This window comes from Cynocephalus volans, chromosome 13 (assembly GCF_027409185.1).
Source record: "Cynocephalus volans isolate mCynVol1 chromosome 13, mCynVol1.pri, whole genome shotgun sequence".
In the NCBI taxonomy this organism is placed as follows: Eukaryota; Metazoa; Chordata; class Mammalia; order Dermoptera; family Cynocephalidae; genus Cynocephalus; species Cynocephalus volans.
Genome location: NC_084472.1, coordinates 24,360,799 through 24,386,091, shown reverse-complemented (window position 1 = coordinate 24,386,091; position 25,293 = coordinate 24,360,799). Strand labels below are relative to the sequence as shown.

Below are 25,293 nucleotides of genomic sequence, written 5' to 3'. Positions count from 1 at the left end.
GTGCCCTTTTGTACATGAGGAAAATGAGCTCAGAGAGGTTAAGCAAGGAGTAGCGTGTTGAAGACAGACGTTCCCTTTCCTGAAATAGAAGTGAACATCACCTTATTCCTGATGGCCTCAATGTTCCTGTGGATCTGGGCCAGGAGTGTGTGGCTGCTAATTTCTCTGCTTCAGGGAAGATCCACTGGGCAACAAGACACTAGTCGTGGCATTGAAGAAAAGCCTGCTATTCTCCTCTGGTCTTTAGACTTCGCTGATCTCTCAGTGCTTACCTATAACTGCACGCTGTCCTGACCAGAAAGCCCAGGTTGAAATGTGACCCTCTTTGCTCTGTGCCTCCCATTTGCTTCTGGCCCACTGCCCTGACCAGTCCTGGTCTGTCCTGTCCTACCTCCCTGGGCCTTGCCTCTGTTGGAAGCCTGGCCTGGAGGTGAAGAGGCCCTGAACATGTTAGTGGGACACAGGTTTCCAACATATTTGTCCATTTTCTGTGGCACACTGGAAAGTTCCCTTTATTTGCTTTGGTTAGTTAAAAGCAGAAGCTTTCTTTTACGGAGTGCCCACTGTGTGCCAGGCCTAGTATAAGTGCCTGGGTGTTTACAGGTGTCAGGTATTAAAATATCTCCCAGTGTCCCAAACCAGATGAGTGTTGGAAGCCTTACTTCTTCCTTCTCGTTTGGTTCCTAGTATTTTCTTTTTCCTTATGAAATATGTAAAGCATATAGCATATGTAGGGATTCATGTAATTTAGACCTGTGTGCCTACACAAATCTTCACATTTTACCTGTTTGCTTCAGTTTCTTTTTGAAAGAAATAAATTATTACAGATAAAATCAAAGTTATGTGTATAATCCATTCTGATGTCCTTCCTATTTTTTCCTCCCCTCGGGTAGCCACTATCCTAAATTTGGTGTTTATCACTACTCCATACCTTTTTATATTTTTGCTACATATGCATGTGTCCATAATATCTTTTATATTTAAATTTTATATAAATAGGATGGATCATCCATCGTGCTTTTTTTTTTTTTTTTTTTTCCAAGATTCATACTGCAGTGTGCTCTGTCTTCTGCCTGAATTTGGGATGTGGCACAAATAGGTTTCTGAACTTACTAGAGCTGATGGTCATCCCTAGGTTGATGACATTTTGTTTTGTTTTTGTTTTTGAGATGTAGCCCTGTGGATAAATGTAGTTCTAATATTTCCATTTTAATGTTGTATATTCCTTTTTCTGGCTTTGTGAAAATGTATTATTAGTCCGTTCTCCTATTGATGGACATTTAGGTAGTTTCTCGTTCCTGCTGTCATAACCATATTCCAGTGAACATTGCTACACATGTCTACTGGAACACCCACGAGACAGTTTCCCTAGGAATATGCCAACAACATAGGATATATCCACATTCATCTTTACTAGAATTTGCCAAATTTTACCCTAAGGTGACTGTGCCAGCTTCCACTCACACCTGCGTAAGGGGGTTGGTTCCCTCATGTCCTTAACTTGATACAATCCCTTCTTGCACATAACAGACTTAAAACTGTTACTAATTTGATGGGTCTGAAGTATCTCACTGTTGCTTCTAACAATTTTTTACATTAAATACTCTGTAACATTTAATAAAGTTTAAATTTATTTTCTTTATTTTCTCAGATTTGAAAAGAACAGTTTAGACTGTTAGATTACTCTGGATTTTTGCAGCCTTAATATTTGCAAAACTTCACATGCATAATTCAGGTAGTCCTTTAATTATGAAGCTGCACTGTGTTGCTTCCTCCAGACAGCTGTCCTGAGTTCTCTCTTTCTGGGGCTTCTCTTTCTCCTTCAATTTCTGATTCTCCTCACCAGGGCATACTGTTCCTAATGTTGTCCCTGTGACTACTGACATCTCTCCCTTGATGGCCTCAGTCTACTCTTCTTCCTCCTGTGTTTGGATCTCCATCCGTGCAGAGTAGAGTTTCCTATAATTAATGCAAATGCTGCAGGAGTTCTGCTGAGAGCTAATCATCCTGTGATTGTCAGGAGGGCTGGAAGAAGTAGTGAAACTAACTTGGAGCATCAGCTGGATGGCACTTGGAATGACTGAGTTTTAAGTACACTGAGTAATTAACTGTGTGTATATAATAGTAGAAAAGATGCCAAGAGATACTTTCTAATTTTACATATAAAAAAGAAACATAATTGTATTAATCTTTACTTATATTTTTAATGTGTCCCTACAAATTAGAGAAATATATGCTCTTGATTGATTGGTTTTACATGGTATAAAATACTATATATTCTGAAGTAAGTATTTTATAACTTTGTTGTTTTTAATAAATAGGGCATATTGAAACAAACTTCATAGAGAATTAGATGAGAATATAAAAATCCATGCATTTGAATGTATGCATTTTTCATGAGAAGTTAAGTTAGCGATGGTGATTTGTGGGACCCAAGACTACTTGGCTGTCCCCCAACCCCACGCCCACTTGATAGTTCTTCAGTCACAATGACCATTTTAATGGAAATGTTCAGTCCTTAGAGGAACCTAGAATGTGCATTATTTAGATTTTTCTGGACTAGACAAGTGGGATTTGTTTCTTCTACTCCAGTTATCAAAAAGATTAACCCTTTGCCCTCTCCATTCTGATTGTAACCATTCAGAAACAAGAGGTTGTTTGTAAAAGAGAGTTGAAAAAATGAGGCTTTATGCCAAGTGGAATGTTTCTCAGTTGAAGGAGGTAGCAATCATTGCACACATTTTTTTCTTGTGTTGCAGGCGTCTGTACAGACTTCTGGTGAAATCGCATTATGCAAGACTGGATTTCCTGAAGATGTTTACAGTGCAGTTCTATCGAAAGATGTGCATGAAGGACAGCCTCTTCTCAATGGTACTATCTCAAAAGATGTATTCGTACACAGTGTCCATACTCTTGCAACAAATTAGCCATTAAAAAGTCTCTAAATCATCTCTACTGTATAACAAGTATGAATTTTTCACAATCACTATAATGAGACTGTAGGGACTTTATTTTAGGATTACAGAAGAGCTCATGAATCTCTTGTGTACATAATTGGGAGGCTTCTGGTCTCTTGAAAACTTCGGATTTCTTCCTTTTTAAATTTATAGTAGGAACCTTTATACAAGTGGATTTTACTGTTTTTCTGCATACATTTTACTTATTTTGAAGAATAATATTTATCAAACGCCTGGTTCGAGTGGTTTTTCAATTATTTACAGCAAACATCTCAGTATTTTGAATTACAGGTAGTTATAATATTATCTTTGATAAAACATGTCAAACTTCAATATTTAGCTAAATTATATAGCACAAATTTAACAAGTAAAGTCTCAATACAGGAGCATGAAATCCATATTTTTGTTATGATATTGTTTATAGCAATTACTAGATAGCTCATTTAGTTGTAGCATATGTGAATTTCAAATATAGTCATTTCCCATTTAAATATGGATCAAGTTCATTATAGTTATCATATGAAAACTTGCCAATATGTCTAAATAAAATCTGAAATAAAACTTGAGTATCAAAAACAATATTGAAAGCCCCTTCCTTTAGCTCTAATTGAAAACAAAATTTTCGTTAATAGTATTTTCATGGACTTATTTAATATTATACAAAATGTCATTGAAATGTGAAAGCAAGAAGAATTGATTAGTAAGTTGTATGTAAATTTTAATTCCTCACAAATCTTGCATATTTCTGAGGCTGTTTTAGAGAGTTGCTTTTAGAAAATCTGTAACCTCAACTAATTAATTTGCACAGGTCTCTACCACACAGCCTTAATTGAAGTGTCTCACCACCACTGACAAACCTTAGTGGTACAGTACTTAAGAATACCATAATACCATAGACAGAGGACTTTGAAATGCAAATGGCCTTTTAGCTACTACAGATCTTTGGTGCAGGTTACATTCTATGTTAATTTCTATTTAAATTATGATTTGCTTACATCTATGTGATCTTTCTGAAGTTGATTTTTAATTTTTGTGAAGTCATCCTCCTCATTACATGAGATTTTAGTGGGTGAATGTTTGAGTGAGTCTGTCTCAACACTAAATTGCTATCTCATCTAGTGAGTAATGGTTGACGTGATAGGGATTTAATTCAAAAAGTGTATAGTTTTACTTAGTATGAATCTTGAGTTCTTCTGCATGCTTGCCATTTTCTTTAAGTCTGTAAATTATTATGTGGCATTCTAGAACCTGTATGAACTATAAATGTTATTTGAATGTGCTAAATATGTTGATACAATTCTATAGAATAATTCAGACAGATAACAAATGTCAGTGGAATTTGTTGCATTTTTTTTCAATTTATTTTTGAGATTTATTTTTAAGTGGGTAATTCCCCTTTTTCTAAAAACTTACGATTTATTGATTACAAAAAACACATGGTCTGTCACTAGAAACCACTGACTTAAGATGAATTACTTTAGTATGTCAAATAATTTTGAAAATGATCACGTTTTCTAATTATTTGACAATGTTGTGACAGAAATTGGGCATAGCTTCTTTTAGTGTCTTTTTAGTATAGCCTAGAAACTTTGGATTTTTGCTAAAGTTTTAAATGTGAAAGATTGAAAATATTTTTGACTTTGTGGTATAGCCATCACTGAGAGAATTGTGCGTGATAGTCTCTGGTAGAATTTTTACAGTTTTGGTATACCCACTTGTTATATCATTTTTACTTTTTAGGCTTTAAAAAAAAAAACAAACTATATTCTACATGATGCACCATTACTTTTTTTCTTTGTCATTCTGAGAGTATCTTAAAGGATACCACCAGTGTCTTAAAGCTTAAAACATACTGTTCAAAATATTGGTTAGTAGAAGAAAATAAGTTTTGAGAAGGAAGAAAATTTACTCAGGCTTTTGTGGAGCTGAATCAGCCTTCCTATTTACAACAATGTTGCCCAGTTAATGTTTCTTTTGGAGAATTGTTACTTAGAAAAATTCTAGGTTTTTACATGTTATGTCTTTTTGGAATTTTTAAAAGGATAATATTCCAAAGCTGTGTCTATACACTGAAGCCCAATACAATGCCATAATTATATCTGTGAATTCTGTGTATTGCAGTACGTTTGTTCACCTTATATACACTACAGCTGAAAGGGATCGATTGCTGGGCCAACCAGAGTGATCACTTTGACTATGGTTTTGTGGACTGTTAGTGTTTAAGGAAAGAAGTAATTGTACATATGAGTAGGTGACAATTTTCCATGGCATTTACCTATGGCATGTTCTGCCATTTTAAGGCTGACTTTTGAGTCCTAGAATCATAACTTGGAATCATAACTTCTAACTCTTGATATTCCCTTTAATTTCCCATTGATGGCATTTGGGGAGAGGTGGACAGTGCCCATTAATATGGATAGTATGGTTTCACAGGATATATCCAGCACACTAGACCTTGTACTGAAGTGTAATTTTTTGTGTATAGGTGCCATGAATGCTGATTATTTTCCAAACAATTAAGTAACATAATCTTTGTGAAAGTTCTAGAATAACAGTAAGTGTTAGATGGAGATATAAGGTGGTATTAGTCGTGCTACAAAAGCTATGTCGAAGAAGCATGAAATGTAAAAACTGGATTGTAGTTTGGAGAACATTTCATCTTCCCCATTCCCCTTTTACTTTTTGCTATTTTAATGAGTTTTATAGCAATAACCAGCCCCCCAATACTAGGTATATCCCTCTGGTTTCTCTTCTGGTTTTCATCAGTATGTTTTTTGTGAAATCATAAAGAGGGCAAATATATTTTGTAATCAACCTTTACCTTTCATGTTTTATCATGTGATCACTTCCACTCTGAAGATAGTTCAGTATTTTAAAATATGGCTATACAGGGCTTTGTTCCATTTTGTTAGCAAAACCAGATTTTGCTTAACTGTGCCACTATTTTTGAACATACAGGTTGTGTCCAATTTTCTTCTCTTACATATAGTGCTGCTATGGAGATTCTTTCTAGAGAACTTTGATTTTCTGTAGGGATATTTCTCCAGGGATTTGTGTTCAAAAGTAGAGTTACTAGGTCAAAGGGAATGTAGAGTTGACAGTATTTTTTTTTTTTTTTTCCATTTTGTAGTACTTTTCTTTACAGGGCTTAAAAGTATGTTAGTTCTTTTCTAGCGTCCTTATCACTGTTTAGTTTCATAATGTGTTTTTATTTTGCTCTTTCCCGTTTGGTGAAAAACATTCCTTCTTTATCCTATAGCTTATGTGTGTTTGCCGTTATACCAATATAAGTTAGGATCAATTTTATTACATTTAGGTAGCCATTTTTACCTTGCATTTTCTGTTCTGTTTTAAAAGCATTTATCGCCAACCCCCTCATTTTACAGATAAGCAAATTAGAACTCAGAAAGATTATAGGTTTTTTCCATGATTATATAGCTCTTTAGATTGTTAGCAGCAGACTTGGAATTATAAGAACCCAGTTTTCCTGATTTCTAATGTACTTTTGATGATGGTGATGTTAAAAACTATTATGATATAACACAGAGAAGGGTGAAGGCTGATCAGAGCTTGCTTAAATATCCAGCTGTCTTGTGGCAAGTCTATCTTAGAACGGTCTTCCTTATTCTCCACTTACCACCGTGACTCATGTGTTACTAGATATATTTGGATATTGGGGACTATAAGGTAAACAGCACTCCCTATAGTTAAAAAATATCTTTAATTATTGCCACTGTTAGTGTTTTACGCATACCTATTTCCAAGCAGAAAAATCTAGGGCTTTGGAAGATAATATTTAATCCTTAATATTTAACTTACACTCTACTGAACTAGAAAAAAAAATCTCTTGTGGTAGCATATTTCTTGAAAATAAAATGACTGCTATCTTAAATTTTCATTTTGTCACTAGCAGTGTATCTGACACTATGAAATAACAACCACACTGTGACATTTCAGAGAGGATCTGGGGCTGTTTTTAGTGTGGATGTCAAGAACGATGTTCCTGTGTGTTTTGCATGGGTGGTCTGCATGCATAGATATTTCACTAAGTAAACTCCTTCAAATCTGGTCAACATAAATAGCAACCTGCAATTACCATGAATATTTTCAGTAATCCATTCATACTCACCAACTCTGGGCAGCACATGATGATTATTTTCAACTAGATGGAATTTGATTTAGATTAGTTTGCTTACCGATTGAGGCTTATCTGCATTAACATGCTCAGAGAAAGCTGCAGTATGGTTTCTTTAGATATAACAGTACTGAAATATTTTTATTAATTTAGTGGGACTGTGAGACTGCAGTATTTTTTAATAATATGAGTACTTTTATATGATATGTATTACTAAATCCGGAAAGAGCCTTTTATTAATCTGTTACAAAACCATGGCATTTAGTTTTATTTCGATATATCTTTTTATATTGAATGTGTAAATGTTTTAAAATATTTGAAAGGTAAATTTGTTTATGAAACCAGCCAGGCCCTTGCACTTTACTGATTTCCAATTGATTGTGCAAAATGGCACTAAGTACAGAGATTATTCTCTTGAATATTGATGATAAACTCTAAGGAGGAAGAAAGGAAATGTAGCCATGCACGTTCTCAGGGGTAGAGAACATTTTTTTTAAATCTTGTGGTAGTTTCTTATTGTTTCTGTTTTTTTTTTTTTTTTTTTCAGAACAACCAACTATGTAATGATATCAGTAAAAGAACCAAGAACTTTCACCCTTATTTTCATTGTGATTATTTAGACTTTATTTAATACTTGGAATTTTTTTCTATCCCTTTTGATGTATTTTAGGTCTAATCTAAGTTTCTTACCACAGTGCTGCAAACTAAGATAAGCTAGTTTGTGTGGTCACTTTAAAAAAAAAAAAACTTTTATAGCTATCCATCAGTAATTTGGAGTAGCTGGGGTCTGCTCCCTCACAAACTTGTAACCAGGAGATGTGTATAGAAGAAAGCAAGTCACAGTTCTACATCTACCACTCATACAAACATAATAGCAAACAGGTATGCTAGTGGTTTAAAATCTGCCCTCTTAAGATCAAGGAGGCCCTTACTCTCTGGCTTTTTAGGCTCTCTGATAAGTATCTAGTGGCAAGTAGAAAATACAATAAATAAGTACAATTTACTGTGTGTTAGATGGTGATAAATGCTATGGGGAAAAATAAAGCAGAGAAGGGAAATAGAAAGAATGTGTGCTTCTGCAGTTTAAATAGGATTGTCATGGAGGTGTCATGCATTATAGATGATTGAGTAAGACCTGATGGTGGTGATGGTGCAAGAGCTGCAGATCTCTAGAGTGGGAGGAGCATTAAAGACAGAGCAAGCAGCAAGTGCGAGGCCCCTGAGGCAGGAGTGTGTCCGTGGTGTTGAAGGAGCAGCCAGGAGCCTGGCTGACTAGACTAGAGAAGGAAGGGGATGAGGTCATATGAGGTCAGACCAGTAATGGGCCACTTTGTGTGGGGCTTTGCAGGCCAAAGTCCTCATAAGGACTTTGGCTTTGACTGTAAGGAGGTAAAGAGCTATTGGAGGGCTTTCAGCAGAGGAATGACATGATCTGACTTTTAAAACAAGATCATTCTGGCTGTTGTGTTGAGAAAAGACAAGAGAAAGGGACAAGAGAGGAAGGGGAGACCAGTTAGGAGGCTAGTAATAATCCAGGTGAGAGAAGGTGGCGTGGACCAAGGTGGTAGCAATGGAGATAGGAAAAGGGGTTGGATTCTGAATGTAAAATAAAAAATGATTTATTGAAGTGAAATTCACATAACATAAAGTTAACCATTTTAAAGTGAACAATATGGTGGCACTTAGTACATTCACAGTGTTGTATAACCACCACCTCTATCTAGTTCCAAAACATTTCCATCACTTTAAAGTAAAACTCTACCCATTAAGCTTTTCCCCCCCACCCCCCTTCTCTCTAGCCCCACAAACCTTTTATGTCTGTCTTTTTTCTGCTTACTTAGCAGAAGCTTTGGAGGTTTGCCTATGTTCTAGCTTGTACTTCATTCCTTTTTATGGCTGGATGGTATTCCAGTGATTGTGTGTGTGTGTGAGTACATGTGTGTATATATGTGTGTGTGTGTGCGTGTATGTATATATATATTTGTTTATCCATTCATCTGTTGATGGACATTTGAGATGTTTTAACCTTTTGAGTGTTGTGAATAGTGAATATGTATGTGAGCATGCATGTATATATGAACTTTTTTGAGTACCTCTTTTCAGTTTGTTTGGATATATACCTGGAAGTGGAATTGAGGAGTTGTATAGTAATTCTGTGTTTAATTTTTGGAGGAACTACCAAAATGTTTTCCACAGCAGCTGAATTGTTTTGCATTCCCACTAGCAATGTACAAGGGTTCCAGTTTCTCTACATTCTCACCAATACTTGTTATTTTACGTTTATTTTAATGTAGCCATCCATGTGTGAGTGAAGTACTTGTCTTTTTACTGTCTTGATAATGTCCTTTGGCCCACAAACGTTTTTAATTTTGATGAAGTCCAACTTACCTTTTTTTCTTTTGTTGCTCTTGCTTTCAGTGTCATGTCTAAGAATCCATTGCAAAATCCAAGGTCTTGAAGATTTATCCCTATGTTTTTTCTAAGAGTTTTGTGGCTTTAAAATGCTCTGACATTTAGGTCATTGATCTGTTTGAGTTAATTTTTGTGCGTGGTGTTAGATAAAGGCCTAACTTTACCCTCTGAATATGTTTGATAACAGAGGGAACAGCATATGGTGGGTTGGATGTACAGTGTGAGAGGAGAACTGAAGAGTGACTCCGTGGTGTTTTGTCTGAGCATGGGGAAGGATATTATTCACTGAGATAGGGAAGATCAGGAGCTTACTTTGAATCTGCTTAGATGATGATCAGAGATGTCAAGGAGACATTTAAATAGGAGTTCGGGATTCGGTGGAGAGGACCTGGCTGCAGCGTGGGGAGTACTAAGTATACAAACAGTAAGTATGACCATGACACAAACTGAAATCACTATGGAGCTGAGTGTGAGGAGGAGAAACCAAAGAAAGGAAACTATTTTAAATATACAGCCTTTGAGGACCCCTGTGTCAGGAGGTCAGAATTAAGAGGAGGACTAGAGACTGAGAAAGGGTGGCCAGGGAGGTAGGGGAGAAATCAGTAGTGTTTGCTCTCTTGGAAGACGAGGGAGAGTTTCAAAGAGAGGGAGTGATTATCAGTGCCAAATGCTACTGAAGGGTCAGCGCAGACAAGGACTGAGAGGTCACCATTGGATTTAGCAACACGGAGGTAACTGATGTCTTCCATAAAAACTGTTGGGGACAAGGCTCAAAAGCTTGATTTGAATGTATTTCACAGTCAGGTAGAGGAGGGGAGCTGGATACAGATTGAGTTTTCCATTAAAAGGAGAGAAATTGAGTGGTAGTTGGAGACAGGAGTGAGGTCAGCCAAGGATATTTTTAAAACATGGGAGTTAACATGTTTGTATGATGAAGGCAGAGAATCTGGTGGGGAAGGGAAAAAATGATGGTGCAGGAGAGAGGAGACAGTTGTTAGGACAATATCTTGGAGTAGGCTGGAGAAATGAGATCTAGTGGGACTTAGAAATCTGTATTCTTGATAAGCTCCACAGATGTTTTTATGTACCTGCATTTGGGAACTACTGTAACACATTTTGTTGCACACCTAAAATGGTTAAAAATCCTTTATTTTAGCTTGCTGATTTTATGTCAGCTGAAGGTTTTCTCTACAGAAATGGCAGAGAGGATAAAAATGAAACCCTTGTGGTGTTTGATGACACAAACAGTATTTTCATTGCTGTAGCCTTCTTGACAGATGATTATCCAGTTTCCACAAGAATTCTGCTGCCACTCCCTTCCCCAAAGCGAGGAGATGACTGCCTTCCAGAGTCTGCTCCATCAGTGATTTCTTGAAAAGTCTAACTGATGCATATGTTTCTAAAATTCTTACCCATTGGTGCCTTGAGCATGACACAGAACAACTATACTCTCTTATGCTCCGAGATCATTCATTTGTTCATGCAGCAAGTGTTTTCTTAACATTTGGCACGTGCCAGGCCTTTTTCAAGGAACCAGGCAATGGTGGTCAACGACAAGCAAAATCCCTGTAGTAAGAACTTGCATTCTAGAGATCCTTCAAATACCTTAACATAATCACCTTGGCTTCTTAAATCTCCTCTGCCCCAGGCTAAACATCAAACAATTTCTTCATTGGCGTTTGAGCATTCTGCTTTACTGTTTCCTTTCAAACAGAGGAAACTGAGGTTCCCTCCACAACTGAACTTAATACTGTGTATGTCCTGATGCATGTGACAGAGGCATCCTTTTTGCCTTTGATACGGATGCGGTACTTCTAGTGCAGACCAAGGTGGAATTGGCATTATTTACGGCTGCATCATTCTGTTGGCTTCTGTTAAGATTGTGGTTAACTAAAACTCCTGGGTGTCTTTCAGAGGAGCTGCTTACCATCTTGTACTTGTAAAATTGATTTTTGAACACAAATGTTAGACCTGTATGTTGCTTTTCTTTTAAAAAAAGGACCTAGCTTCAACACAGTCTGGAGACACAACTAACAACTCAAACACGTAGTAGCCCCAGGAATCAATACCAGTACTTATTTTAAATCCTCATTTGAACAAAGGGTATACAATAAAATCTACAAGTTTCAGGTGACACAAGCTATGAAACTGATGTGAGTTAAACCATCACACACACACTCTCTCACACACTCAGACTCTGTTTCTCTCTAACTCACACTCTTTAAATTGTTAAGTTATCAAAAAGTGGTCGATGTATTTCAGCCTACAGCAACTTCATGACACATGTTGAAACTATATTTTCATTCATGGCCTATGATTTTCTTAAAATAGAACTTCTTAATGTCAGGCAGTTGAGAAAAGGCTTATTGCAGATATACAAAGATACAAGTAATGGGGGAGTTAGATCATCCCAGTTATGACTATTTCAGATTCCTGCTTGAAAAACAAATTTTATTTTTTTTTTAACAAAAAATAAAAATTATCTGTTTTCAGGAAAGCACCTATTTTACTAAAGCACATCTGTGATTGCTAGAAAGTCTCCATTTCATCCTGTGGACTTCCTTGTTGATAAATGATTGTCCTCTGAACTGACAGAACATAGAGTAGAAATGAATCCCTTATGGTATTTGGAGATATGAGCACATTTTGGTGGGGTGGGTGTGGGGGGTCAGTAGCTCTGTGTTTTGAACCGTGTCTCACAGGAGTCTAAAGTTTGCTTCTTTAATTGGTCATTGTTAAATCTTTTATAGATCACTCTGGTAGGGATTTGCTCACTGTACAGGGAAAGTCAGTGACAGCTCAATGTATTATTTTCTCCTTTTTCAGTGTGGATTAGGTTCCTTTTATGGATGCTTTACTTTACTGTTATTTGGGGGGGAAATGTCTTTTAGGCTTCTTTCCAAATGGAATAGCACCTTTGATGCTAATATTCATAGTCTATGTTGTATCAAGAATGAGGTTGAGAGTGCCAACACTTTTTAAGACGTGTGTCTTTTCAGCTGGGCACACCTCCCCTGTGCCCTTCCTCTAGGAGCCAGTCATTCTTTGTGACAGTCTTCGTTTCACCTCAGTTGAAAATTTCCATTAGTGTGAGGAGGACATATCCCTTTAACGTATGCACTCATCAGGTTTTAATTGTAGTACCTTTAAACTAACTGTAACACAATTCTGTACTTTTATACTTTCTAATTCAACTTTTGTTCCTAGTGTCTTTATTAAAAAGTGTAGGAAATAACTCTTACAAATTTTTCTTGTTTTAACTTTTTTTTTTTAACTCAGTAGCATGATTTTCAGAGTTTAGAGTATTTGAGAGACACACTGAAGGAGCTTGTTAAAATGCAGATTCCTGGGTCCCACTCCAGATTTTGAAATATAGGTCCTAAGAATATGCATTTGAGTGAATTCCAAGTGATTCTCATAAAGGTAGTCTTCCACCATACTTACATATTTGGCCTTAGTGTCTATCTCCATGACAGAAATACAGGTGGTGTACAGTTATGTTTGCTCTGTATTTGAATAGTCAAACCATATTAGTCCAGATAGATTTTGGAGGTGTTATACTTGGGAGGTTGCAGATTAATTTTGCTTTCTTGCCTTCTAATATAGAAGTCTACTTTCTGTCTTTGTTTGGACAGATATTGCCAGCACCTAAAATAGGTGTTGAAGAAACCTTTGCTCTTGTTAACAATTGATCAGAGCATATCTGTATACACTATTATTACATTTTTGTTTTTAAACATCTGAATATTTATTTCACCAGAAGCTCGAATGAGACTATAAGTTCTAATAAAAGTGTTAAATAAATTAAGATTAAGATTCTTCTCTTACCTAATAGTAAAAAAAGAAAAGACTACAGCAAAGAAAATGGAGGAAAATGGTCCATGAACTCTACTTAATTCCTAATGCTGAAAGATCCTCCTTCCTGGCCACTTAATATACCTACTGATGTTATGACCTAACTAAGGGCATTTCTGGCAGAGGGGAAGTTCCTGAAAATATTACCTTTGATTTTCTACTGATGTAGACTGGCCTTCCTGACATTCTCCTCTCATATTGGTACTTAAATTAGTTAGCAGTTTCTTGCATCATATTTTCAAGCCCTACATATCAGAGCCAGTTCATTATTACTTTGTTTTTCATTTCAAAAGTTAACTTTAGATTAAGTATTGTCAGATTTAGCATGTATTTTGAACTTAAGAAAGTGTTGACAAGGAGATTCTCCGGGCCTGGGAAGTATTTGTGTTCTATACATTCATTCAACAGATAATTGTTTTTTGTTGTGTGTAAGGAAGTGACTATGCATTACCTTAGAAAATGCCAGTGTCCAGCTAACACTTATTACTTCTGATGATGGAGAAAATGGTCATAATTTGTAGTGATCACTTAAATTATAAATCATCCTTTGTAGAATTTGTGTGATTTTAAAAGCCAGAAAATGATGGGCCACTTAAATGAAATGAACAGAGAAAAATCTCAACAGAGATGAATATTTGTTTCCCTAATTCCTTTGTGAAATTAAATCCTGCCGATTTTGACATTATGCATATGTATAATTATTCCTTCAGTTCAGTCACTTAGGTCTTCTATGGCATCTTTTGTTGACTTGTCATCTAGTCTGTCAATGTGGAAGATGAATTTATTAAAGCACCTCGTTGCGTTTACATTGTAAGAAAATGGTCCTTGATGGGGTAATCGCACATCAGCTACTCAAACTGGTAAAGCCCCAGTATGATATTCTCACTCCACTACTGATTAACAAATTAGTAGGCAGCATGACTTCTCAACCCATTTTAGTGCCCCATTCTCTGAGTTTTAGTAGTTTTATATTTAAATGTCCTAATAGTTTAGTCAACCTCCAAGAATAATTCATTGTTTTTTGAGTCACTATTTTTTGAAAACTAGGGAATGAAGAAGATGCATCAATTTTTTTGCTGATCATTGATATATGATGTCTGCTGGCCACACTTGGACATTTCAGCAATCCTACATTAAAATTTGTCAGAAACACCTTATCTTTGGCATTCAAATGGTTATTTGTGAATGTGTTCTCTTTGCATAGCATTTTGTACTTCTTGAGTAATTTCATACATTTTATTTTAGCTGTCCCAAATTCGAAGAGTCAGGTAGAACTGGGAGAATTTCTGTTTTCACTTAATGCTGTATCCACAGAGCTGAAGCGATTCACTTAGAATCATAAGATGAATAAGTGGCTGAACGTGGTCTGGATTATTGTGTTCTGATTTTTGCCCTCTGTACAGGGTCCTTTCCCTCCAGCCTATGACCTCAGTGCTTCTCAGAAAGGCTGCTTCTGATGGAGTGTTTTGGACACCTTCTACTTTATCTGCCCCACTTTGCTTGTCTGTGTCTTTACAGTCCATGTTGTTAGCTAAAGTACATATTCATTTTTCCATGCATTTATCAAGAATAATCACAGAACAGTGGTTGGTCTCCTTGAGATGTCAGCACATGCGCTCTGGGTTTTCTCTGGTCTTTAGTCCTGTTGCTCTATCTGTCTGAACCCTGATAGGTTCTCAGCAAGTCTTAGTTCTGTGTTTATGAGGAAGGTGAGAAGTCATTCCTGTGGAAGATGATAGAAGACAAGTGTAGCCTTCATGAGGCAGCATGTCAGTTTTGCAGTATACACTGGCCAGCACTTAACTGGGTGTAGATATAGATATACATCTTCTTGTTTGACCCAGAATACTTGTTAAATGAAGATTGAGTATATGAGAGGATTAGAAAGCAACAAAAATTGAATACAAATGAACAAGATATTTCATATCTCAATAATACTAGATTTTGTTTATCAAGTATTTATGTTTATGCATATATACTTTGTTTATCACTTACATGTGCCAGGTTCTTACTAGAAATTATCTTTAATCTTTAAAATGGCCCTGCAAAAGTGGTGATCCAGGTAAGGGAATTCAGATGTAAATAGTTTTAAAGTGATTTACTGAAGGCATTCCATTAGCAAATGGTGGCGCCAGGATTTGAACATGAGTCTGTGGGGCTTCCACTCCTGTGCTTTTTCTGATTTGCCATGGTGGCTTTGGAGGGTGCTCCTGAAAAGTCAGGTGAGTGTGGGTCACCTCAGGCAGGGGAGACTTATTGGAGAAGGCCATTGAGCTGCACTTTGAAGATGGGCAGTTTGGATAGATAAGGAGGAGAGATAGATAAGGAGAGCGCGTGAGATCAGATGGACATAGAAGATTTTTACTGAACACTCCCTGCAAATGTCGACTGTTTGTTGAGACCAAGACTTGAAGATGCTTGTGTGCCAGAGTGAGGAATTTGAGTTAGCTGATGGGCTGGGAGTCAGGTAGAAGCTGTGAAGGAGGATTGTGGATTTTGGAGAGGACAGTAACGAAGCTGGCTTTAAAGGCTGTAAATAGTAGGTGGTTTTGTGTGACATCGGTTGTGTAGGGGACATTATGGTGGTCTCCCAGAGATCTGTTCTTCCAATTAGTGTTTGGGTGTCTGCAACCTGCTGCTCCCATGTCATCCATAGCCTTAGGAGAAGCCAAGTCCACTTCTGGTTCTAGGGGAGGCACCATAGTCCTGTTCCTCTGACCACAGTGGAACCCTCTGGATTAGTGAGATCAAGTTTAATACAAATATTAAGAGGGAGCAATATTTGTCTTTGGCTCCCTGACCTCCCTGCACCCCCACCTCTTTTCCTTTCCCTTCTTGGTTCTCTCCCTTCCCGGATGGGGACGAGGAAGCAAATAATGTCAGGAGTTCTTGTCAGTCATCCACTTCCAGGCAGAGTGGAGAGAAGGAAAGAAAGCTGGCCCTTAAAGAAATTACTAGACTGCTGGATTAGGGTAATCCAGAAACTTTCCTATCCCTGAGCCTCCAGTCATTTTAGCTGATAAGCCTGATCGATCGTGTGAGGAACATGAGATGAGTGTCTGCTATTTGCAGTGCGTTGTGTCCTAACCGACTGCGGTCTCACTGAGGGAAGCAGCGAAGGTGTGAGCACAGTCTTCATAACTTCGGGGACTGAGAGGCTGGTGCATGTGGTTATGGAGAAGTATCACCATAGAGATAGAAAAGGTGTTGCTTTGATCAGGGGGTGCTTTTCTGCTATGGGCCTGGGATGGTGTTCAGCTCTATAAGGTAGGGACAGTGTTATTCCCAGTGTCTAGCACAATGCCTAACAAGTCCTGGCCTTTTGATCCTGGTCGATGGATTAAATGAATGAATGAATATGAACAAAAGTTTGAAGATTTACTGAGAAATAGGGAACGAGGTCAAGGAGAATATTATCTGTTGCACAGAATAGTATGGAATTTTTTTTTTTTTAATGAGGCAGTAATTTAGAAAGATGGGAATGGGAATGGAATGCTTGCTTGCAAATTAGTAGAAAGTATTGGTTAAAAGGAAGTTTTAACTGAGCATGCAAAGTCATATTGTTTCAGGTCACAAAAAAACACATTGAGAACAATTTCTTCTCCACTTTATCCTTAATTTTTTTCACTCTCTCTAAATGGACCAATTTTTTTAAAGCTCATCCAAAATATTTTGCTTTTCTTATAAGCATATATTGTAATATAGAGAGTACATGGGGAAAAAATCAAGGGCTTTTTCTAGGTCTGATCTTAATTTAAAGTCATAATGGCAGTGATTGATGTGCTGTGTGAAGATTCTATCAAGTGTTCCTGTAACTTGCCAATATGTGAGGGAAGGTGATGTCATTAAAAACCCACAGTGTGCTTGCATAGGGACCTTGCTATAATATCTTTAATTTTGTGGCTTTTTTTGTAACAAAGTAGAGGTGTAAAAGTTATTCAGCATTAGATTCTTTAAAAACGACAGAAAATTTACTGAGGGTTTTTTTTTTTTTTTTTTTGGTTCCTAGCAGAAAGCATAAGTTTTAATATTTCTGGAAAATATCATGATGTATTATATAATCCTAGATCTGTGAAAAGAGCAGAAGAAACTTATGAGAATATTATTACTTAATACTGTAGAACTTAGAATATCTTATTTGAGCTTTTTGGTATAGGTTATTTAAGCAACAAATTATGTGGTATTTTTTGATCCTTAGTGACATTTGCTTTCTCAGGTTTTTGGAATTGTTTATTGGTTGTGTCTGGTTAGCTGGGGGAATGGTGTAAAGAATGGTTATTAAAAATAAAGATTCTGTTGAATGGATGAGTGCGTGTGCTTGTACATGTGTCCGACTCTAAATTTTTAATTAAGTCTTGATCTTTCAAAGGTAGTTCATCAAAACTTGGGATTACTGGAGTCTTTGCCTCCTATGGAAATTTAATCCTTTTACTATTCTAGACCATTTTTAAAGAGGGGTTATTGCTCTCACAGTTTAATTCCACTCTGGAAAGTCTTGGCAGCATTACAGCTCTCTGAACTCCTAAGGAAGTAAGACAATTTTTGACTTCAGTCACTGGAGACAGATCCCAAATCCTCTCCTCCAGGGCTCCCTGGAAGTGGCCCACTCAGCAGTCACGTACACACCTGGATACTCTCCATTTTCTCAAGACATGTGCCAATGAATTCTGGCTTCTATTCCCCAGGTAGGCTTGGTGAGATGACTGCACAAGTGTCCGATTTGGAGTGGGTGTATACCCATGTCTTTTAGAGCAGTAGTTGTCAGATTGTTATGTCAGAAATACATTTTACATTATGGCCCTTTGCTTAACAATATGTATTTTTCACAAGATGTTACACTTACCTTTGACTGATATACTCCTTTTTCCATTACATTCGATTGCATTCTAAATTATACTAATAATGCATTGCTGTCTGCACTTTGAAAAGCATTGCATTGTTACTTTCTAGGGTGGAGGGAGTACTTGTCCCCAGAGTCTCTCAGAAGTGTTTCTGTCCTTGGGCAGTATGGACCTGATGATGCATCATGACTTACTGATGCCCACAGTCCCTCTGTTAGTGCCAGTGCAACTGCAAAATGATCATGATGCTTCTGACTAATATTTATTGAACACTGTGTACTAGATATGAAGACGTTTTTCGTGAGTTAGCTCCTGTATGCCTCACAGTCATCTTTGAGGAGTGGGCACTGTGATTGTTTATCTATTTTACAAATGAAAACTGAGGCCAAGAGAGGTTCATTGTTTTGCCAATGAAGTAGCAGAGCAGGGACACTGTGCGTAATGTCACATTATTCCGACAATTCTGATTTGTTGGCCTAATAACACTTCTATCATGCAGTTCTGGATGTCCTAAAAATGCATAATAAGAAAGGTATATAAATTATGATTGCTGACAGAGAAAGTGGAGTCATTCTGTTTTTATAAGTTATTAATTTGTATTTTCCAAGTTGTGGCCAGGCCTTGAATCTAACTGATATTCATTTGTTTGGCAAATCATAAGCTGAAATTTTATTTAAAAAAATTAAGTTTTTATATTTTATCTTTGGTTCATGTTTACCAAATATATCAAGATAGACTTCTTTCAAATATTTTTAGACAGTTACCATAATTAAAGTGTATTGTCTTAAGTTGTAGATAGATTTTTATGTGCAAGTATTATGTTTTGTTTGTGAATTTAAAATTTTTACAGCTATTATTTAACAATCACATTTTTTCAGAGAAAAACATTATAGTGTTAGCAGTGCATCAACTTTTGACTCAATGATATTTTGAAAGGCAATTTATAATTTTTAGTGGACAAGTTATTAACCAGTGGATCACACAAAGGCAATTCTAAGGCCTGTTTACATATCAGGCACACACAAAAAATTACATAGTATGTGATGACTAATTCTTTTGAGTGGACCGGGGTGCATCTGAAACCTGTATATGAAGGATTTATGTCATTTGGTATGATGGGTGTGGTCTGTCTTGTTGGGTGCATCTGAAATTAGTTTATGAATTGACTTCCAAATGTAAGCAAAACAGCAATTCAAATAGGCTTTTGGTTCGTACCACTGGCATATCTGCCAGAAGGAAATAAATGGTGTGTCTGTTGAATGTGCGGCCAAATTCATCCTACTTGTTGTTTTTGTGTCCTTCTCTGGGAGGCAGCCTTATTAATAAAGGGGTTAATGCTAAATCCAGCATCCACTGAGCTCCTTACTTCGTGAATGCCATTGAAGCATATTAAAATAAAACTTTGGACATTGCAGTTTCAGCAGCTGAACATCTGTGGAGGTAGCAACTTTATGAGAAATAAATATACATACCTCTGATATATTTTACAGATAGAGTTCTTGATGCATAATCTATGAATTTACAAAAATGATAAGATTATGAGACTTAGTTTCAACTGAAAAAGTTTTATAGAACCTAATTAGATATCCTGGTGTGATCTATTTATTTGCTCTCATTTTACATTCCATTAAGGAAAAAACAAATGAAAATGTGACAAGGAATTTTATGATGAAAATTTTTAAAGTATATCAAAAGTGTGATAATGAATTGCTGTAGACTCCATTTAGTTGTTACTGGCAGTAATTTTTACTATTTCCCTCAGTCACATGTCCAGGGAAAGTGGGAGATGTCCCAGGCTGGCAGCCAGCTTGTCATTGATCGTTCCTTTTATCCTTTTACTCATTATCTAAAATGTTTGTCAATCAGCATTCTTTTAGGATTATAAGTTAACATTTAATAGTTCAGCTTTGCAAAATATTTGACCACCATCATCCTTGGCCAGTATCATCCTCACACTTTGAAATCTGTGAAAATATAGTGTCACAATATGTTAACCATATAATTAGCTGAGTTTACATGTATATGTAAAAATGAAAAGGAAATGTCACAGTTTTGTTCCTTTATGAAATAATTTTCTAATTGCATTTATACTGAAATAGCCTTGGAAGACTTGTAGGATACCTCTACCTCCAACCACAATAAGCCCCACTTTTTTCAGATCTATTTTTATTCATATAGATTTGCAGATTTCTTTTTTAGCATGGCTTAAATGCTATATTGTAATCAGCTATGGTGCTCTCTGAATAGATTATTTTCCGTATTAAAAAATAGAATGAGCATTATTTTAATAATGTTGAATAAAGTCTTAAATGCCTTTTTGAATAGGTAAATTGTTTTGATCATTGCTCACTGTGAAGAAAGTATTTTCCCTTTGCCTCAGGGCCTTGCACTAATGGCTGCTTCCCAAATTTTAGGGCTAAAATAACCTGTCACTGTGGCTACCAGAATTTGAATTTGCTGTTATTAGGAGGAAGCTTATAAATTCCCAAGCCACTCAGGAGTTAAATCCATCAACTAAATCCATAAACTGCTCCTGTGGGAGCTAGGAGAAAAGCCCTCTAGATTTTAGTATTATTCCCTTATAGCAGGTTGGTGGATAGGATGACTTGACAATTATTTTTACCTCCACAAAAGGAGGTGATTTCATAAGTAACACAGTACTTATCTTTTTAAATTTTTTAAAAAATGAATACAATTCTCCAAGCTATCTTTCATACGGCTACCAGAATTCTTTATACAAAGCAGAGACTGTGTCTATCATCCTGCTTAAGAACTTACACATGGACTTGGAGGAGGAAGTCCAGCCACCTGGGGTAGCATGCAGGGCCTTTGTTTCTGGCCCTAGGGCACCTCTGCAGCATCTTTGACCCATCACCCTTGTGGACATTCTGAGCCCCATCACATGAAACTCTTGTTGATGGATCCCAACTGTACCATGTGATCATGTTGCCATATCTTTGCATGTTTTGATCTGCTTCTCTGGAGCCTAGTGGCCCTCTCTGTCCACCTTTCAATTCTGGGAAGTTCCCCAGTAGATGCAGTTCTGCCAGGGCGGTCTATGTCTCAAACATATCTCTGACCTGCACCAAGCACAGCATATTCAATACATGTTTGGAACAAATGATAGATGTTACTCACTCATACTCTTATTTAAGAGGTTAGAAAATTAGAGCAATTTACCCAAAATTATGGTTTTTTTTCCAAAAGTTAATTATTTGTAGACAAGAAATTAGAAGCCCCTGACCATATTTTCTATTTATGTTAAGTGTACCAAATTTGCATGAATTCCAGATATGGTGTTAGGGCTTTAGCTGCATTAGTCAGCTTAGTTATCATAACAACCAGTTGGAGTAGATTTTATGTACATTTTAAACGGACTGAGTAAACAGATTCAAGTAAGCTAGGGAGTTTGCACAAGCACCTAGCTAGTAAATTGAAGATGCCATATTTTTTTGAAAGGCTGTATGCCGTCTTTCTTAAGCTGGGGTATGCTATGTACTATATTTTAAATAAATAATTCATTTCAATTTTTTAAAGATTTATTGTGTAGCCAAATTAATCTATTTAAATGTTACTTCATATACCTATTTGATGACAGTATATAGCAAACAGTCATGCATATCTAAGGCCCATTTTTCTCAGGATGATGGAAATCTTCACAATAAAAATATTTGATCAGTTTTAAAACATATTCATCTGGCTATTTCCTATAGAATGAAACAATTATGACCTTTTAACAATCTCATTTTTATTAAATATGAGTACTTACCTGTTTTTACTTAAATGTGAACCACTGTCCTGTCAGTCTGAGCAGTTCAAGTGTTAGACAATGCAGTTGACCACAGACTCTCTTTTCCTGTAAAAATACAATACTTAAGGTAAGTTCTTATGCTTTTTATTTTCCATAGTATCTTCAGTTCAAAGTTAAGGAAAATGACAAAACCATCTTGCGTGTTTTCTGCACTCCCAAATATTTCTTAAATGTAAATTTATGTATTTTGTGATCACCAGTTCTGATCACTGGAACCTAAATGGTAGTTGAGATTTAACCCCTTCAGTTTCCCTATTCAAAACTGAGGATGCTAACAGTCACTGTCTTGCATGTGTGTTAGGATGAGTACATGAGTTAGTATCTCTAAAGTGCTTAGAACAAGCCCAGCACGTAGTAAGGGCTAAAGAGATGTACATCATGATGATTTAGGGTTTTTTCCTCCCACAACTTTTCAACATGAAACATTTTCACATATAAAGCCAATTTACATTTAATGTTTACCTATATGTATTAGCATAAATAAGTCCTTTTTTTTTTTTTTTTTTGTCGCTGGCCAGTACAGGGATCGAACTCTGGACCTTGGTGTTACCAATACCATACTCTAACCAACTGAGCTAACCGGCCAGCCCAGATAAATCCACTCTTACAAAACAAATCTTTGGGTTCAGTTCCTGATTTCTTCTCTTCCCCAATATATTTCTACTAAATCTTGGCCCCCCCTTTTAAGAAAAAAGTGAATTTAAAAAAAAAAAAAACTTTCCCTTGAGTTTTACTCCTTTTCTTCTCCTGTCCTTCTTGGAATCACTGCTGGTCGATATTAGTTTTTATATTCTACATATTAATTGAGCATCAACAGCTCCATTATTCATTCTAGGTACTTGGTAAATACTGGTTAAATAAATCAATGCTTTGGCAGTAATGTACTGGGTTTCTGGCTTCTTTACCTTCAGAGGAAGGAACTTAAAAGAGTTTTCTCATACCTCACATACTAGAACACAGACTTTAAAATAGAAGTCTCATTTCTCTCACTCCCCAACTAAAAAGTCCTTTGAAATCTGTGTGATAGCTATAGCGTTCTCTTGATAAAGTGGACATGAATATAAAATCCCAGGCAATTTTAAAAATAACTCATACTTGTTTCTAATGCTGTTACCTTAAATTTTTTAATTTTAAAAAATTACCTTAAAATTTCAGAACCAGCCCAGTGACCAGGCAACACATGCTCCATAAAACTGAAACAGAAGCATAGCAACTTGCCAAAGTTGCCACTCTGTACAACTATTCAGTGGCTAAACCAGGGTTTGGATTGCATTCAGGTTAGAATTCAGCCCCTGGCCTGGAGTTCTCTCTTTCTGAATTAGAACCTCAATTCTTTTAGGCCGAAAAGAGTTAAGAAATATCAGAAAGATTAATGCAGTAATTTAAAGCGAGATCATTGTCTTCCTCTCTTTTGAATACAAAAGAGTGGAGCAGTAATGGCAAAGTAGTGGATCAGAATACTTAACTCTGAATGTGGAAGACAAGGTAGAAGGCCTTTTGGGAAATGTTTCTGTGGCTGTTGTTTAGAAAAACAACTAGTCTTTCCTTTTGTTTCTTTTAAAATTGAGAACTCTTTGAAAAAGTGTAGAGATGGACACTAACAAAATTTGGAAACACATGCGTGGCCCTTCTTTGTTCTGAAAACCAGGGTAAAGGGGTGTGGTTTCCCTTTTTCTGAGATGAAAGCCCACTGTAAATTTTGGCAGCCATATCTTATTGTAATAAAATCAATTCGCAGCATATTCAGCTTATTTTGAATGAGAATTGAGTTTGAATAAAGAAAATCATGTTCTTCCAAATGAAAATGAAAATGAGCAGATGTACAAAATGAACCTTAAAATTAATCTTGGATTTACCCCTCCCTGCATGCATCGTTTCACAGTGATAGTGAAAGTGGCAAGGCGGGGAGAAGCTGCTGCACAGAGCTGGAAAAAAAATCACTAAAGACATATTTTCAGGGTTTGAAGGGAACAACTGTATTAGAGAGTCAAAATTGCCTTTCTGCTTGGAAATATGCAAAGAAAATATTCCTCTTTTTAAAGTCATTTTACTCTTAACTTATTATTACATCGTTTTTAAAACTAAGGAATCTTTGAATTAACACATTTTGTCTCCCTCCTTGTTCTCTTTCTGAATGCTGTCTATTATTTTAATCGTGTTCATCTACTACTTAGTGTAAAATGCTGCTCTGTGGCTCCCTGAGAACAAAAGTGCTCTCTGTTCTTCCTTCTTCAGTGAACCGGGGTTTCACATCATGCATGGTGTTGCAAACAGTTAGGGGTTTAGTCTGAGATGATCAACACATCCAGAACCCTTTTTTTAGTGAGATCAATATGGTGTAATGAATTCTTGCTCCAATTCCCTTCCAGGCATCACTACATGGGTAGGAAGGTGTCTGTTTTTCTTTCTAAATTAGCACAATCAAAATTATGTTTGAGTTTTTTTTCTTGTTACTCAGGATGGAGCAACACTTGAGACCCCTCCCAACAAGCTCTTCAAAGCTCATTCTGGGTTTGTCCAAAGACATGTTCTCTCTATAGTAATGAAGAATGAGTGAACAGAAATCATTTGATTCAAGAAAGAAAAATTGAGTGTTGGCAAAATACTGCTTCAGTTAATATCTGTGACTTAATCACATAAGATGATTGCTGCTAAATGGTTTTGAATAAAATCCTTCATTTTATGAAAATATGCTCACAGGTTAGCGGCATACTTATGAAAAGCATATGGATAGTCATAGCATCTGAGAGGTGATCTGTCAACTCTAATTTTAATATAGATGCATTTGTATGCAGCATGAATAAAACAAATAAGAATATATTGCAGTTTCCTTCTGAGTTTTTATGAGGATTTACTTTTAGTGAGACTTTTAAACAGTTTTCATCTTAACTTCAAAAATATTTATATATTTGGAGCAGTTTTAGTGTACTTGTGATAGTGTACTTGCATCAAGATGGGCAGAACTGAGGCCTGAAAATTGATCCTTTATATAAAGTATTAAAACACAATTTGTCACCTTGCTGCCTACTATATCTTAATACAGTACATCTTTTACAAACATTCATCATGACCTAAAATTGTCTTGAGATTATTTTTGCTGGAAAAAATCTATCTTGATAAAGGTTTTTCCATTTATTAAAAATTACTTTTTTAAAAATATAAGACAATTAAATAGTTCAGATGTGGCTCATTGGATAATCTCTATTTTGTAGTTTCTGTTTTACTAAGTGTTGTATGAAAATGTTTATATTCATAGGCACAATATGTTTATTCTTAGGCATT

General features: G+C 36.2%; 1 protein-coding gene across 1 annotated transcript in view; it reads left to right on the top strand.

Moving 5' to 3' along the window:
- Positions 1 to 25,293, top strand: part of CDH2 (cadherin 2) — a 207,583-nt gene that overhangs the window by 24,415 nt on the left and 157,875 nt on the right. The window contains exon 2 of the mRNA XM_063076734.1: positions 2,760 to 2,871. Within this exon, the coding sequence (XP_062932804.1) occupies positions 2,760 to 2,871 (112 nt within the window). The remainder of the gene's footprint in view (positions 1 to 2,759; positions 2,872 to 25,293) is intronic.